General features: G+C 34.9%; 2 protein-coding genes across 2 annotated transcripts; one reads left to right on the top strand and one right to left on the bottom strand.

The window, feature by feature from the left end:
* Window positions 1–1,492: 1,492 nt before the first annotated feature.
* Window positions 1,493–2,245, bottom strand: LOC142521985 (protein FAR1-RELATED SEQUENCE 5-like). Its single transcript, XM_075625159.1, has one exon. It carries the CDS (start codon window positions 2,243–2,245, stop codon window positions 1,493–1,495), a length of 753 nt encoding a protein of 250 aa, XP_075481274.1.
* A 4,083-nt stretch (window positions 2,246–6,328) lies between these two features.
* On the top strand, window positions 6,329–9,580 carry LOC142522520 (serine/threonine-protein phosphatase PP2A-2 catalytic subunit-like). The gene is made up of 6 exons (XM_075625959.1): window positions 6,329–6,945; window positions 7,622–7,736; window positions 8,225–8,333; window positions 8,426–8,503; window positions 8,790–8,981; window positions 9,072–9,580. The coding sequence occupies exons 1-6, from the start codon at window positions 6,693–6,695 to the stop codon at window positions 9,243–9,245; spliced, it is 921 nt and encodes a 306-aa protein (XP_075482074.1). The 5' UTR covers window positions 6,329–6,692; the 3' UTR covers window positions 9,246–9,580.
* The last annotated feature ends 4,247 nt before the right edge of the window (window positions 9,581–13,827 follow it).

Below are 13,827 nucleotides of genomic sequence, written 5' to 3'. Positions count from 1 at the left end.
GTATGCCAACATATATTAATTTTGATGATTAACCAAATATATACAAAAATACTAAAAATATACATTGGTGATAAACACATACCCGTCTTGCAAATTTGGACAGTTACGCTTGTCATGCTGCACACCTCGGCGTCCACACCCACAACATTTTCTTCCCTGTTTGGTTGTCTTCTCATTTGATGACTTTAATCTCTTCCCACATCCCTTTGTTCTAATTTTTTGAGGATCAATGATATCAATAGTCCTATCTGTGGCTCTTCTACATTGACTTCAACCGCTTACTGTTGTAGTGATATTCAAATCTTTCATTTTGTTGTCAATATAATCAAACTGTGCATTCAAGAAATTTGTTCCCTCAACAGTCAATGATGCAATATCAACTAATGCAGAAGCTTTATAGGATAACCTCAAATGTCTTGACATCAAACATCTTTCTGGAGTTTCAACCACATTTTGCTCATCTGTAGGAAAAAATTCTACATTCTTTGCAGCTTGCGTCCAACGTTTCTGTATATATTTATCAGGCAAATGAAAGACTTGGTTTATACGAAAAAATGCTAACATATGCCTGCATGGAATGCCCTCAAACTGAAATTTCATACAACTGCACAATATATCATCCCCTTGTATGACATGTGTAAGCACTTTTGGTTTCGAAGAAGAAGAAACTTGAAAATTCATCACCTTGTAAATCCCAAACTCATTTCCCACAGATTCTGGTTGCACGTAATAACCATGACTCTGACTCATTTCTTCTTGAAACTCCAACCATTTCTTTTTCGTGTAAACCTTCACCATCTGAGATTCCATTGGCCATTTGGACTGTAGCTTGGGACGCTCATTCATATCAATATGATCTGCAACTAACTCATTGTGTCTTTGGTGCCGAAGTGCCTTATTAAAACGAATGATAAAATCCATCAATGAGTTCTTGCTAGATATATATCTCTTGAAAAAAGCATGTGAACTTTCGGACCGCTGGCTACTTGACATACCTGCAGAAAATACATGATAAAAATATGTTGGTACCCATTTATGTCGCAACTCAAACATCAACGACAGCCAATCATGTTGTTCCAAGTTAGCATTATACATAGCAGCTTCCCAGGAACTCTCAAATTCCTCATGTGTTGAGGAATGTAGAATGGCATTCCTTATGCTTTCGTAGTGATCACGGAAAGTCACTGGGTTTAATTTATCAGAGAATTTGTTCAGTATATGCCACAAACAATATCGGTGTGTTGTTCGAGGAAAAACTTGTGATATGGCTTTCGTCATAGCAGGATCTTGGTCAGTGATAATCAAGTTTGGGGCACCTTGACACATGGCTTCTAGGAATTTATTAAGCAACCAAACAAAAGAATCCGTTTTTTCGTCAATCAACAATCCACAACCAAAAAGAATGGTATGATGATGATGATTAACTCCTACAAATGGTGCGAAAATCATCCCATATTTGTTGGTGTTGTATGTAGTATCAAACACAACTACGTCACCAAAAGGCAGTGTATGCCCTTCTTGACACATGATCAGTCCAAAAACACCTGGTAAATCTGTTGTCCGAGTCAGTCTCATAATCAAAAAAGAACAATGAATTCTTCGCTTTCCCAGATTCGAAGAAATCGACCAATGTTTCTGCATCAATACCCTTATGCTCATCCCTAACACTTTTCTCATAGTTTCTCATATCTCTTTCTATGAAACCTACATGTTCAGGCCCTCCAGACTCTATCTCAAATAATCTCATTTGTTGACAAGTTGACACATTGGCTTCTACAAATTGTTGACTCAACATTTTTTTTGATGCAGAAATACCACGATGCGAGCGTAACAAATGCACCTTCGACGGAGTCGATAATGGATGATTATGACTTTCAATGAAGGTACTGACAACCCAACCTGGACCTGTTTGTTCCTTCACAACTGAAATCTTGGACAAACATCCGGTTCTAGTCTCACCACGAGCTCTTTCTTTTCTTGGTTGATCATTTTTTGTGTGTTTGCTCCATCGAATATCATCTGTATGCCCTTCTTTAAAGCATACAAATTTCTTCCATATAATTTCGTTCGTTTTCTTACTTTTCTTACTATTACTCATTCTCGCGCTAAAACCGGATTCTCGGGCATATTGGTTGTAGAATGAGAATGCATCCTCTAACGAATCGAATCTCATACCAATCTGGGGTTTCTGATCATCACCGACTTGGGGGATGTACGATTGTTCATCTCCACTATATTGATCCATTTCATCTACAGTGGCGCTAGGCAGATGTGGGGTGGTGCTCGAAAATCTTTGCGGGCGGTAAGGTGATGGCGAGGATTGTCTGGGTATTATCCGAGCACGGTGGTGTCGAGGGCTTACTTTGGCCACGCTAGGACTATTGTGCAGGCAGTTCGGTGAATCTACGTAGATCTGGGGTGATTTTCTGTTTCAGTTGGTCGGAGAATGATGCACGATATTCACCTGGAAATATTTGGAAGAAGATGGAAATTTAATTTTCAATTAAATCGCAGGCCCACACACACAAAATTATTCAATTTAAAAAATCAAAACACAAATTCCAGGCTGGTAGCCTTTAATATATCACAGGCCACACATGAAGTTAAAAAATTTAAAAAAAATAAACAAATTCCAAGTGTACACAGCCACATGGGCTGTCGCTCACGAAAGCTATATATATATAAGCAGAGTTTTTGCCAAAAATAGTAATTTCCCGTCAAAATGTCATTTCTAAAAAAGAAAAGATTTACATGAATATTGACACATGTGTACTGCAATAAATGATCACTTCAATTATTATTTTCATTGATTACATCAATTCATTTAATTCAATTTTGAATTCAATTAATTTTTATATTAATTCAAATTTAATTTATGTATTATATGTTTTTTATTTTTTTTTACTCAAATTAAAACTAAACTCTATTAAAAACATAAACTATATTAAACATTTTGCATTGGTTATATCAATCAATTTAATTAAAAACTGTATATATAAATTTAAAATATAAATGATTACAATGTTCAGTATCACTCATGAGATAAATTATTCAAAAATAAATTTTTCTATTTTAAGTAATTTCATGCCCAAATTACTTGCTAAAAAAGAAATACAATATTTTATTAGTTTATTTAATTTTTCTAAAAATAAAATTGGTTGAGCGTAAAAGTTATCACTACAACAAGGTTTCCAATGAACATTAATTTATCATTTAATAATCATAAATTTTTTTATCCCAAAGATATATTATTTCGAAATTACCTTAATTTGAAAGAATTAATGCGTTGTAGTTTTCTTCCAAAACTATATGTATATTGTATATCTTGAATTGTCTTCTTAAAAATTAAAATAAGAGAGCACAAAAAAATTAAAAGATATATATTCAAAAGAGTTTTAAATGGACATTAACTTACTCTCAATAAACATGTACATTATCCCTCAATAATCAGAAATGTTTGACACTCAATGCATGCAATTCGGGATTTCCATAATTTGAAAGAGTTAATGTATGGTATAATTTTGTCAAAAGCATACAATGTATAATTTTTGTCCCTTGAGATGTCTTATTTGAATTTTAAATTATAAATAATGCAATATTGCATATTATATTAGAAGTCAATTTTAATCTATTTATCTTACTAAATTTATCTACTCCAAAATTGGATTCTGAAATGACTCCTCTTTTCAGCACCATATATGAGTTGAATCCTTCCAAGATATAATGTTCGATTTGTTAGTTGTTATGAACTACCTACATATGGAAACAACGAGAACAACGAGACATTAAGTTTGAAATATGTCTTTCATGATCGAGAGTAAAAAATATTATTCATCTATTTGTACAAAATTTTAATTATTACGTATTACTAATGCGATAATTTTCTTCTGTATTACAAAGTTCATGGATACATGATAGTATAAAATTTCTCGTATGGAAATGATTAAACCAATTCTAAAGAAAGTAAGCATCTTATTAGAAGACACGTTATAAAATTTATTGACATTGTTTTGGAATACATAATAAATGTGAATTAAATAACTTTTCTGATTTATGCATAATTTACTTAGGATCACATGTTTCATTTTTCTTTGAGAATAATAGGTTGTTGTGTATATTATGAAGAAATTTTGTAAATAAAATCACAACCTATTTGGAAAAAGATATTGATGAAACAATTATTGTTATCATTCAAATGTGTCAAACATGTGTCATATCACAAAATTAGTTTGTGAATATGGATTTAGACGAAATTACTGAATTTTTTAAAAAATATTTCTCAGTTAATTTTATTGAATATGATTTAAAAATATTTTTTTATCAAATGTTAAAAATATAATAATATATAACTTCTCGAAAATTAAAAAATTAAATATGTTTTAAGATTGGTGGCCGACATCAATACACTAAACACGATAAGCATCATGTCATTGCCTTAAACTAACACAATCTAAAATTTTGATATATGATAGTGATTATTAGCAAAAAAAATTATCGACATGCGTTGTATTAAGAATTTTTTTGTAAATAATCGAAAAAATAGTTTTTATTTTTATTTTTAATATTATATTATTTTTTTCAATTTAAATATCTATTCATTTTTTACTAATTTTTAATTTAAATACTAGTTATTTTACAAGAGGACTACTTGCTTATCGTTTTTCTTCATATGATTTTGGAATGCTCGATTTTACGAAGATCTCATCGTATTTCGGAAGCTCTCTGTCCCATTGTAAGGAATCCTCGAGAATAGGGCAGGGTAAAGAGGAGTGCCACCCCACTCCGGAAGAAAACAATGTCCGCCTATTTTCAGTCTACTTTTTTTTTTTATTTCCTTTAATTTCTTTAGGTAGTATAACTAATCCTCTTTGGTGTGTTTGGTATAAGTGATGAGATAAATAAATGATTGATTGTGCTATAGATAACAAAGTTGATATATTATTAATCAAACATTATGTGATACTATTAAGATTGTTTGGTTCAACATTTTGAATATGTAATTAGCTTTTACATATTAATAAATTTACTATTATACTCTTGATAAGTTTATTTATTTGTTGTACACATCTAGAAGCAATACATAATATTAGATAATAATAATAATAATGTTAATATAAAGATATTAATAATCTTTGAATTAATAAGTGTAGATATCATAAAATTAAATATAATAAAAATAAAAATATTAATGATAAGGATAACCAACATTAAAATTTAGTTTTTATTATTTTATTAAAATATATATAAATAAATTATTTTTTCAAAATAAAAATATATATTTATATTTTTTAAAGTTTAAATCAAATTAAATAATAATCGTATATATTAAATATCAGGATCGACATACAAATAAATTATTTTTTCAAAATAAAAATATATTTTATATTTTTTAAAGTTTAAATCAAATTAAATAATAATAATATATATTAAATATCAAGATCGACATCTAACGTACAACACTCTAAAATAAACTTTGTATTCAATAAATAACTTAACACTCTAAGAAATAAGTGGAGAAAAATGTAATTTATTGAGTTTTGATAGTGTATCCCACTTGATTATTTAGATTAATAATCAAATAGTTATCCACAAAATTGGATCTTAAATCGGGTCAAATGATTATTAAAATATCTTAAAATTTTAACCAAACGTTGGATAAGTGTTTGACTATTAATCTCATTATTTAATCCACTCAATCAAACACACCATGCTTACTTAGCGAACACTTGGATACACTTGGTAACTTCTTAATATTATTTTACATCCAAGATAACACACAATTTTACTATTACAAATTTTATATGTTGTGCACATATTATGATATTATATATATAAATCAAATATTATAAAAATATTATTACATCATATAAGCACACATAATATTATTATTTTTTGGAGTGTTTTAATTGTCTCTGCTAAAAAAAATCGAAAAAAATGATGTTTGACTTGGCGTACGATTTAAAAATTAGAGTTTGGTTGTTACCATTAATTATAACTTGTGACAAAACAACAAACGTTTGATCTTACAATTGATATCAGTGTTAAGGTTAGGATTTCAATTCACATTGATAACAAGAAATATAAATATTGAAATGAAATTATTAAAGTGCAATAATTGTCCTGGTAGGAAGTAGGACTACTCAAATCTTAAGATCAAGGTTGTTCGTTACCAACGACTATAAATACATGAAATAAATATAAAACATAAAAATATAGTAATTTAAATTAAAATTTTATAAAATATTATGTCCCAAATTTCTTAAGTAAATGCCCGCACAAAACACACACTGGGCGTGAAATAAAATAGCTAGAGAACTCCGACTTTATCATCTTTGCATTTCGTTTTGAGTTACATTTGGCATTTTACCATTTCTTCTCTCATTTTATTCCCTCCGCCAAGTTTTACCGCACGTAATATCGGCTGAAAATTTTCTCCAAGTTTTATCAATAATTCTATAGATTATGGAGGATTGATTCTTCTATGATAGAGACGAATCTCGATTACTGAGACCGATGATGAAGTTTTGTCATAATCTCTCAAATCTAGATCTGCGGTGATCTGGAGTCCTTTTTTGTGTTTGTATTTTTTAAAAATTTGAATTCAGTTCAAGCTCAATTTTCAGATCTAAGGGTTTGAAATTCGAGCAACGGAAACGAAGTCTGTGTTTTTTTATAATAATTATACAGGAAAAATGCCGGGTCATGGGGATTTGGATAGGCAAATAGAACAGTTGATGGAGTGCAAGCCGCTATCGGAGGCGGATGTGAGGACTCTGTGCGAGCAAGCTCGAGCAATTTTGGTGGAGGAATGGAATGTGCAGCCGGTGAAATGCCCCGTGACAGTGTGTGGCGATATTCACGGGCAGTTTTACGATCTGATCGAGCTTTTTCGAATAGGTGGAAACGCTCCCGACACCAATTACCTCTTCATGGGGGACTATGTTGGTGAGATTTACATGGATTGTGCTATTTTATGGAAGAGAAGCTTATTTTGGCTTGTGTTATTTGTTTGATCCATATGAACTGGATCTGGAGGAAGTTTTAGCTAATGTTTGTAATTTGGATGAATAGTAGATGAGTTTCTTCTTGTTTGTAATTGTCCATCTTCGGTATTTTGGGGAGATGAGTAGTTTTTTTTACTTCATACTTGATGTTTCTAGTCTGGGCCAGAAGAAGGAATTGGATAATTTGTATATTTGATTGTGGGAAGTGAACTGAATTATGGGCATTAATTGTGATGCCTAGTTTATTCCGGGGATATATATTCTGGAAGAAAAACCAATGAGGTGTGAACGAGAGCTGATTCCTTGGCACATTTTACCGAACTTCACCTTGCTTTACTACAGCTCTTTAATATAGACTGAAATTTTTAACACCTATCCTCGTCAACATGTCCTTTGTTAGGCATTTGAATTTTCTGAAAATTATTGAATCATGCTTCACTAATGTCTAATAATGGATTCTGTCTTGTGTGTCCCTGTGGTATCTCTTGCATCTTATTGATCCTTCGCACTGTGCAATATTTATGATTTCTTTAGATAATATATAGTTTTATTGATTAGCTGGCCTGTTAGAAAGGGCATCTTAGCAGTTCTCTGATAATGCATTTCTTGTACTGCAGACCGTGGGTACTACTCAGTGGAGACCGTTACACTTTTAGTTGCTTTAAAAGTTCGTTATAGAGATAGGATTACTATTCTTAGAGGGAATCATGAAAGTCGGCAAATCACTCAAGTGTAAGACCTCTACTTTCTTTCATATGCTCTTACTGATTGATATCCTTTGAAGTGGCATAAATTATCCTCATCTGCGAACCAGTTTGCTACATTGTCTTTTGCTTGTACTGGATATAATATGTTACTAACACAGTAGTGCTGTATGAAGCACATTGTTCATCCTTTCTGTATGTTAAAAAGACACTGCCAAATATTATCTGTATCATTAGCAAAATATGTTAAATGCTTCAGTTGGTATTAACACATAAAAACCTAATGAAAAGCTGCACAGTTCGGACTATAACCCAAATTGATGGATAAAATGGGGCATCATTTTAGAGATCTTAGATGAAAAGAACTTTTTCTTTGATATCAGATTTGCTCATGGAATGTTTTTAGATGGAAAATTAAACTTATCTATGTTCTCGAGCATTTCCAAATTTTGAAGACTATATTCCTCTTAGTTTGATCACTCCCAGGTTTACTTATTCACCTCTTTTGCTTGCTAGATATGGTTTCTATGATGAATGCTTGAGAAAGTATGGCAATGCCAACGTCTGGAAGTATTTCACGGATCTTTTTGATTATCTACCCTTGACTGCACTAATTGAGAGTCAGGTGTGGATTATAAGTTGCCATACTCCTCTATTTTGATTTTGTCAATGGAATAACTTTATGTCTGATGTCTTGCATTGCTTCCTTCCTTGTAGATATTTTGTTTGCATGGAGGTCTCTCGCCATCTCTTGATACACTAGACAATATCCGAGCTTTGGACCGTATACAGGAGGTACAGTGTCTTTTTCTTGTCGTTTGCCTTTTTATGTTTCTCTGATACATCATACATGTATTGTATTTCCTGTTTTTAGTATATCTTGTCCTTGCTTGTACGAGGCGATGGGGTGATTTGGGTTGGAGTTGATATTTTGTGAGCTCATGGTGCCTTCTCCTTAGCTGTATTGCTATTTTTGTTCTTAGCTAAGAGAATGCCTCTGTATCGTCTTTATGCTCCTGTGTATTGTGTCTCATTTACCAAAACATGTTATTGATCAACGTGCTTGTTGATTGGCTTGTAGGTTCCACATGAAGGACCAATGTGCGATCTCTTATGGTCTGATCCGGATGATCGCTGTGGTTGGGGCATCTCACCACGTGGCGCTGGATACACTTTTGGACAAGATATTGCAGCTCAATTCAACCACACCAATGGTCTCTCCCTAATTTCAAGAGCTCATCAGCTTGTCATGGAGGGCTTCAATTGGTGCCAGGTATGCTAATAATCTGAATCACAGAAGCACATCACCCTTCATTTCTAACAACTGTTTCATCACTAGTTTATCTCTTTCATGTATTTGTAGGAGAAGAACGTAGTAACAGTCTTTAGCGCTCCAAACTATTGTTATCGTTGTGGAAATATGGCTGCCATACTCGAAATTGGGGAGAACATGGATAAGAATTTTCTCCAGTTTGACCCAGCTCCTCGGCAGATTGAACCTGATATGGCTCGCAAAACTCCAGATTATTTTTTGTGAACCTGAGACCTCTTTTCAGCCATCTGTAACGCTCATTTGCAGTTATGTCACTGTTGATGCACGTTAAGAGACTAGTAATTGTATTTTGGGGAGTGATTTTCTTCATCATTCTTCTATCGGGAGTTCACTCGAGTACCTCCACTCCAGAGAAGTAATGGTGGCAGGGGATTTTTTGGGCTGTATATTCCTTTCTTTCCCCCTCAGAAAATAGAAGCAAAAAATGACATCATGATAATATTGCCGTGTTGTGTAATTTAAAAGGATGGAGGAAGTAGTTTCCCATTTTATTCTGACGACTGATCATAATTTCATTGAACTGAATTTGTGCCCTTAGACATTTAGACTTGACTTCTTTGGGTTAGACTAGAATTGATAGCACTAATTATTTTGTTGTCCAACTTATTTCATTCTTATTTTTTTGACCCTAATTGATTATAGTTAGGGATGTCAACGGTCTAGGTATAATGGGTATGCGACTTAGTTAGCATTGAAGTTATTTTGTAAATTATAAATTGATTGAAAAAAATATTTGGCATAAATGTTTATAAATTTTTTTTTTGACGGGAAAGCTCGCAATTTTATTATTTTAGGTCATCTATTATAAGCCTATCCAATCAAGAAGGAAACTCGACATTCACCCAAATAAAGGATGAAGCGGATGAATAAGCAAAATGAGCAATATTATGAGCTACTCTATTGGTGTATCTACAAACATGTACAATCTCTGAAACCACTGGCTGCTTTAGCATTGGCATAATTTCTGCATGCACAAGCTCCAGTATAGCCATGGTTCTCTCGGTCGGAAGTGACTGCCTTGCACTGCCAAAAGAAAGTCTGTTGCCACCTGCACATCTCTAAATTCATTTCGTAAAGGAGACTGACTCCCTCCCTAATTGCCAAAAGTTCGCCATGTACCACAGAGGATGGTTGATTAATTTGCTTGCCAAAAGCCATCATCAACCGACCTTGCTTGTCCCGGCCAATTCCCCCTACGCTATATTGACTAAATTCGGCATTTACCGTTGTATCTACGTTAAGTTTTAAAGTGCTAGCAATCGACGGTACCCAAGACTTCTCCAGCTTGCCCCTCTCATTCTTCCTGCATAGCTTTCCTTATTCTCTTGTTTTACGAAAGTCGGCAAGGAAGGTTGAGCTCCAACCCACATCCATACTAATCGAGCCCCTTCTGTCACCATGCAGAAATTTTTGTTTAACTTTCCAGACAGCCCAAGCTTGCGCTAGCAAAATTCTCAAATTGCTCTTTAGATAGTTGTTCTTGCATCCACAAACAGAGATCCATAGTACAAGCCCACTACCCAGCTCTCAGCAGATACACAAATGCAGTGTTCTTCCAGAGGGGTTTAATATAAGCACAGTAAAATAAAGAGTGACACGTTGAATCATAAGAGAAATTGCATAAGTCACATGCTGCTTCATTTACCGGGACATGCTGTCTAGCCAAATTCAATTTGGTACCGATGCAATCATGGGAGATATTCCACCAGAAAAGTCGAATCTTGGGCGGCAGCGAGAGACCTAGAGAAATGCCCACCATTTTCGTTAGAAGGCACCGATTGGTGCTCCGGCAGTGAGTAAAGACCACGTTGCAGCCGACAACCATCGCGCACTGAGTACTTACCTTTAGGGTCAAAACGCCAGAAAAGCGAGTCTCGTATATTAGAATGAGGAAGTGGAACTTTGAGAATTTCACCAGCTATATACGGATTAAAGCTGGCATAGATTAAGTCAGCATCCCAGGCACCATCTTTGATTAAGGCACTCACGGTTACCTCGCGAACCCAAGGCACCAGCGGGGGCTCAATTTTAGACTGAATACTTGGTACCCATTTATCTGCAAAAATATTAATTGAATGCCCATCTCGAACTCTCCAAATCAGCCCACTGGACAGGAGGTATTTGCTCCATAACGATGATCTCCATATGTAAGATGGATTACTCCCCAGACCTGCTTCCAACACTGACCCATATCGAAAGTATCTGCCCTTAAGAATTCGGCTAACCAGTGAGTCCGGATATTGAATGAGGCGCCACAACTGTTTGGCGAGAAGCGAGCGGTTAAATTCAACCAGTTTTCGGAAGCCCAGTCCGCCCCTCCGTTTAGGTTGACAAAGAAAGTTTTAGGTTCGCCAATGCATTTTTCGTTTGCCATTTTCCAGCCCCCACTAGAAGCTTGCACATTCACTTTCAATCTCATCACAAACAAGATCAGGAATTTTAAAGCATGACATAGCAAAGGAAGGGATTGCTTGCAACACTGATTTGATGAGAACCTCCTTGCCACCTGTAGAGAACCACCTATTTCCCCACCCTTGGATACGCTTCACCACTTTCTCTACCAGATATTTAAATTGGAGCTTTTTACTTCTCATGGACACCGCTGGGATTCCCAAATACAAATCATGACACTGTATCACTGGAATAGTTAAAATTGTTTTCACTGTCTCCCTCAGCATCGTATTGGTATTCGGGCTAAATGATAAAGCTGACTTATCATAGTTTATGAGTTGCCCAGACGCCTTCTCGTAAGTATTGAGGCATTCTTTTACTCGAACCCCGTCTTCCATAGTCTCTCTGAAGAAAACCAGACTGTCGTCTGCGAAAAATAAATGGGATATTGAAGGACAAGTACTCGCAATTTTTGCCCTCTTAAAGAGACCCCTTGCCTCATTAAATTTGAGAAGGGCCGAGAGTCCCTGGGCACATAAGACAAAGAGATATGGGGACAACGGGTCTCCTTGACGTAGTCCTTTGCTCGGTATGATTGGACCTGCTACTTCCTGATTCACTCGAAAAGAATAAGAGACAGAGCTAACACAGTTCATGACCTGATTTATCCATCTGTTGTCAAAACCCAACTGTCCCAAAAGTGCTAGGAGGAAGTCTCATTCCACGCGATCATAAGCTTTACTCATATCCAATTTTAACGCGGCATACCCACTCCTTCAAGTTCTCTTATTTCTCATCCAATGTAATATTTCAAAACCCACAATGATGTTGTCAATAATTAGCCGGCCCGGAATGAAGGCGCTCTGAGTATCCTATATAATCTTAGTTAGGACTTGACGGAGTCGGTTAGTGAGGGCTCGAGCAACTCTTTTGTAGAACACGTTGCATAGGATGATTGGTCTAAAATCCTATAGCATCATCGGGTCCTTGACTTTAGGAGTCAAGGTAACAATGGTCTCATTCCAGTCTTTGAGAGAAGCCCCCTCATTAAGTACTCGAAGTACCGCGGCGGTGACAGCTAGACTAAGCCGGTTATGGCGTTCATGTTTTTGCGCTGCGAGGCTCTTGAATGAGAGTAACGAGTATTTCGATCACCCTCTTTTAGCCAGGTTACTCTGCTCCTTTGCCTCCAATAAATTTCTTCCTGCGTTGTCAGTTTTTCGACTTCGCCTTCCAGAAACTTAATACGTTCCCTACTCCACCACTGTGAACTTGTTTTGAGGCTGTTGAGAAGCTCTCACTTAGACTTGAGGAGCTTGGGAATACGATGGAATCTAGATTGATTCCACTACATAAGCGCCGCTTTGCAAGAAGAGATGCACTCACCTAGTGTCCTCGGTTGATCCTGCGATCCCCAACCTCGTTCTACCACCTCCGTACATCCTTCATCCAACAACCGACACCTTTCAAATCAAAATACCGACTCCTGGGTTTTACGTCCTCGTCGGTTGTGGTCATGGGCCCCACCTAATGTCAACCAAATTGGCCTTTAATCTGAGTGATAAAATTCTAGAGAAATTACTGTTGCTGTTGGGAACAACATTCACCAGCCCAGATTGCCCACAAACCTATCTAGCCTCTCAAAAATAGCATGGCTCGAGTCCCTCCTGTTAACCCATGTGAAGAACTCCCCCGTGCAATGAAGATCTTGGATTTCACATAATTCAAGGGTATCTCTGAAAGCTTGCAATCTGGCCGGGGCTCTTTTATTGCCACCAAGTTTCTCATTGTCAAAGCAAGTTTCATTGAAGTCACCTCCCACCAACAAGGTAGATCTCTGAATTCCGACATAACTTTCGACCGATGCAATAGATACCATGATAAATGACGTAAAGATTATTTTTGTAATTTTTAAATGTTTATAATTTTTAAATATTAACCGATCTTTATTTTTGTAGATGTTTGAAGATTATTTTATAAAAATTATTAAAATAAACGTTAATAAAAAATATAGTCGGTCATCGAATTTTTAATTTATAAATAAATGTAAACTTTTTCACAATTTAACCAACTCAACCTAAAGGCTAGCATTCTTACCTCTAAGGTAGTTATGATGATAGATAGACGGATACATCTATAAAGTTTGTGTTCAAATTTTTTTTAGTGTTCTTTTTATCTAATCGACGTAAATTTTGAGTTTATCCCAAACACAAAAAAAATAATTAATATTACCATCGATCTGATTTGCAGAGTATTATATAATCTTTTTTAAATTTATTCATGTTATACTAAAAAATATATATTAATGGATTTCAAGATTAAAATAATAATAAAAATAAAAACAGCATTCGCCGAGAGAGATATATACTGGTATCTCTCTAAGGTCATCTCCAAC

Source organism: Primulina tabacum, chromosome 13 (assembly GCF_025594145.1).
Source record: "Primulina tabacum isolate GXHZ01 chromosome 13, ASM2559414v2, whole genome shotgun sequence".
Taxonomy (NCBI): domain Eukaryota; kingdom Viridiplantae; phylum Streptophyta; class Magnoliopsida; order Lamiales; family Gesneriaceae; genus Primulina; species Primulina tabacum.
The sequence above is the reverse complement of the archived record's forward strand: the minus strand, read 5'-3'. Positions and strand labels throughout refer to the sequence as shown.

Excerpts from the sequence above, each read along its gene's own strand:
- LOC142522520 (XM_075625959.1), top strand. The coding sequence starts at position 6,693 with ATGCCGGGTCATGGGGATTTGGATAGGCAAATAGAACAGTTGATGGAG. Across the intron at positions 8,334-8,425 it reads CTGCACTAATTGAGAGTCAG|ATATTTTGTTTGCATGGAGG; the intron begins GTGTGGATTATA and ends CCTTCCTTGTAG. Across the intron at positions 8,982-9,071 it reads AGGGCTTCAATTGGTGCCAG|GAGAAGAACGTAGTAACAGT; the intron begins GTATGCTAATAA and ends ATGTATTTGTAG.
- LOC142521985 (XM_075625159.1), bottom strand. The coding sequence starts at position 2,245 with ATGGATCAATATAGTGGAGATGAACAATCGTACATCCCCCAAGTCGGT.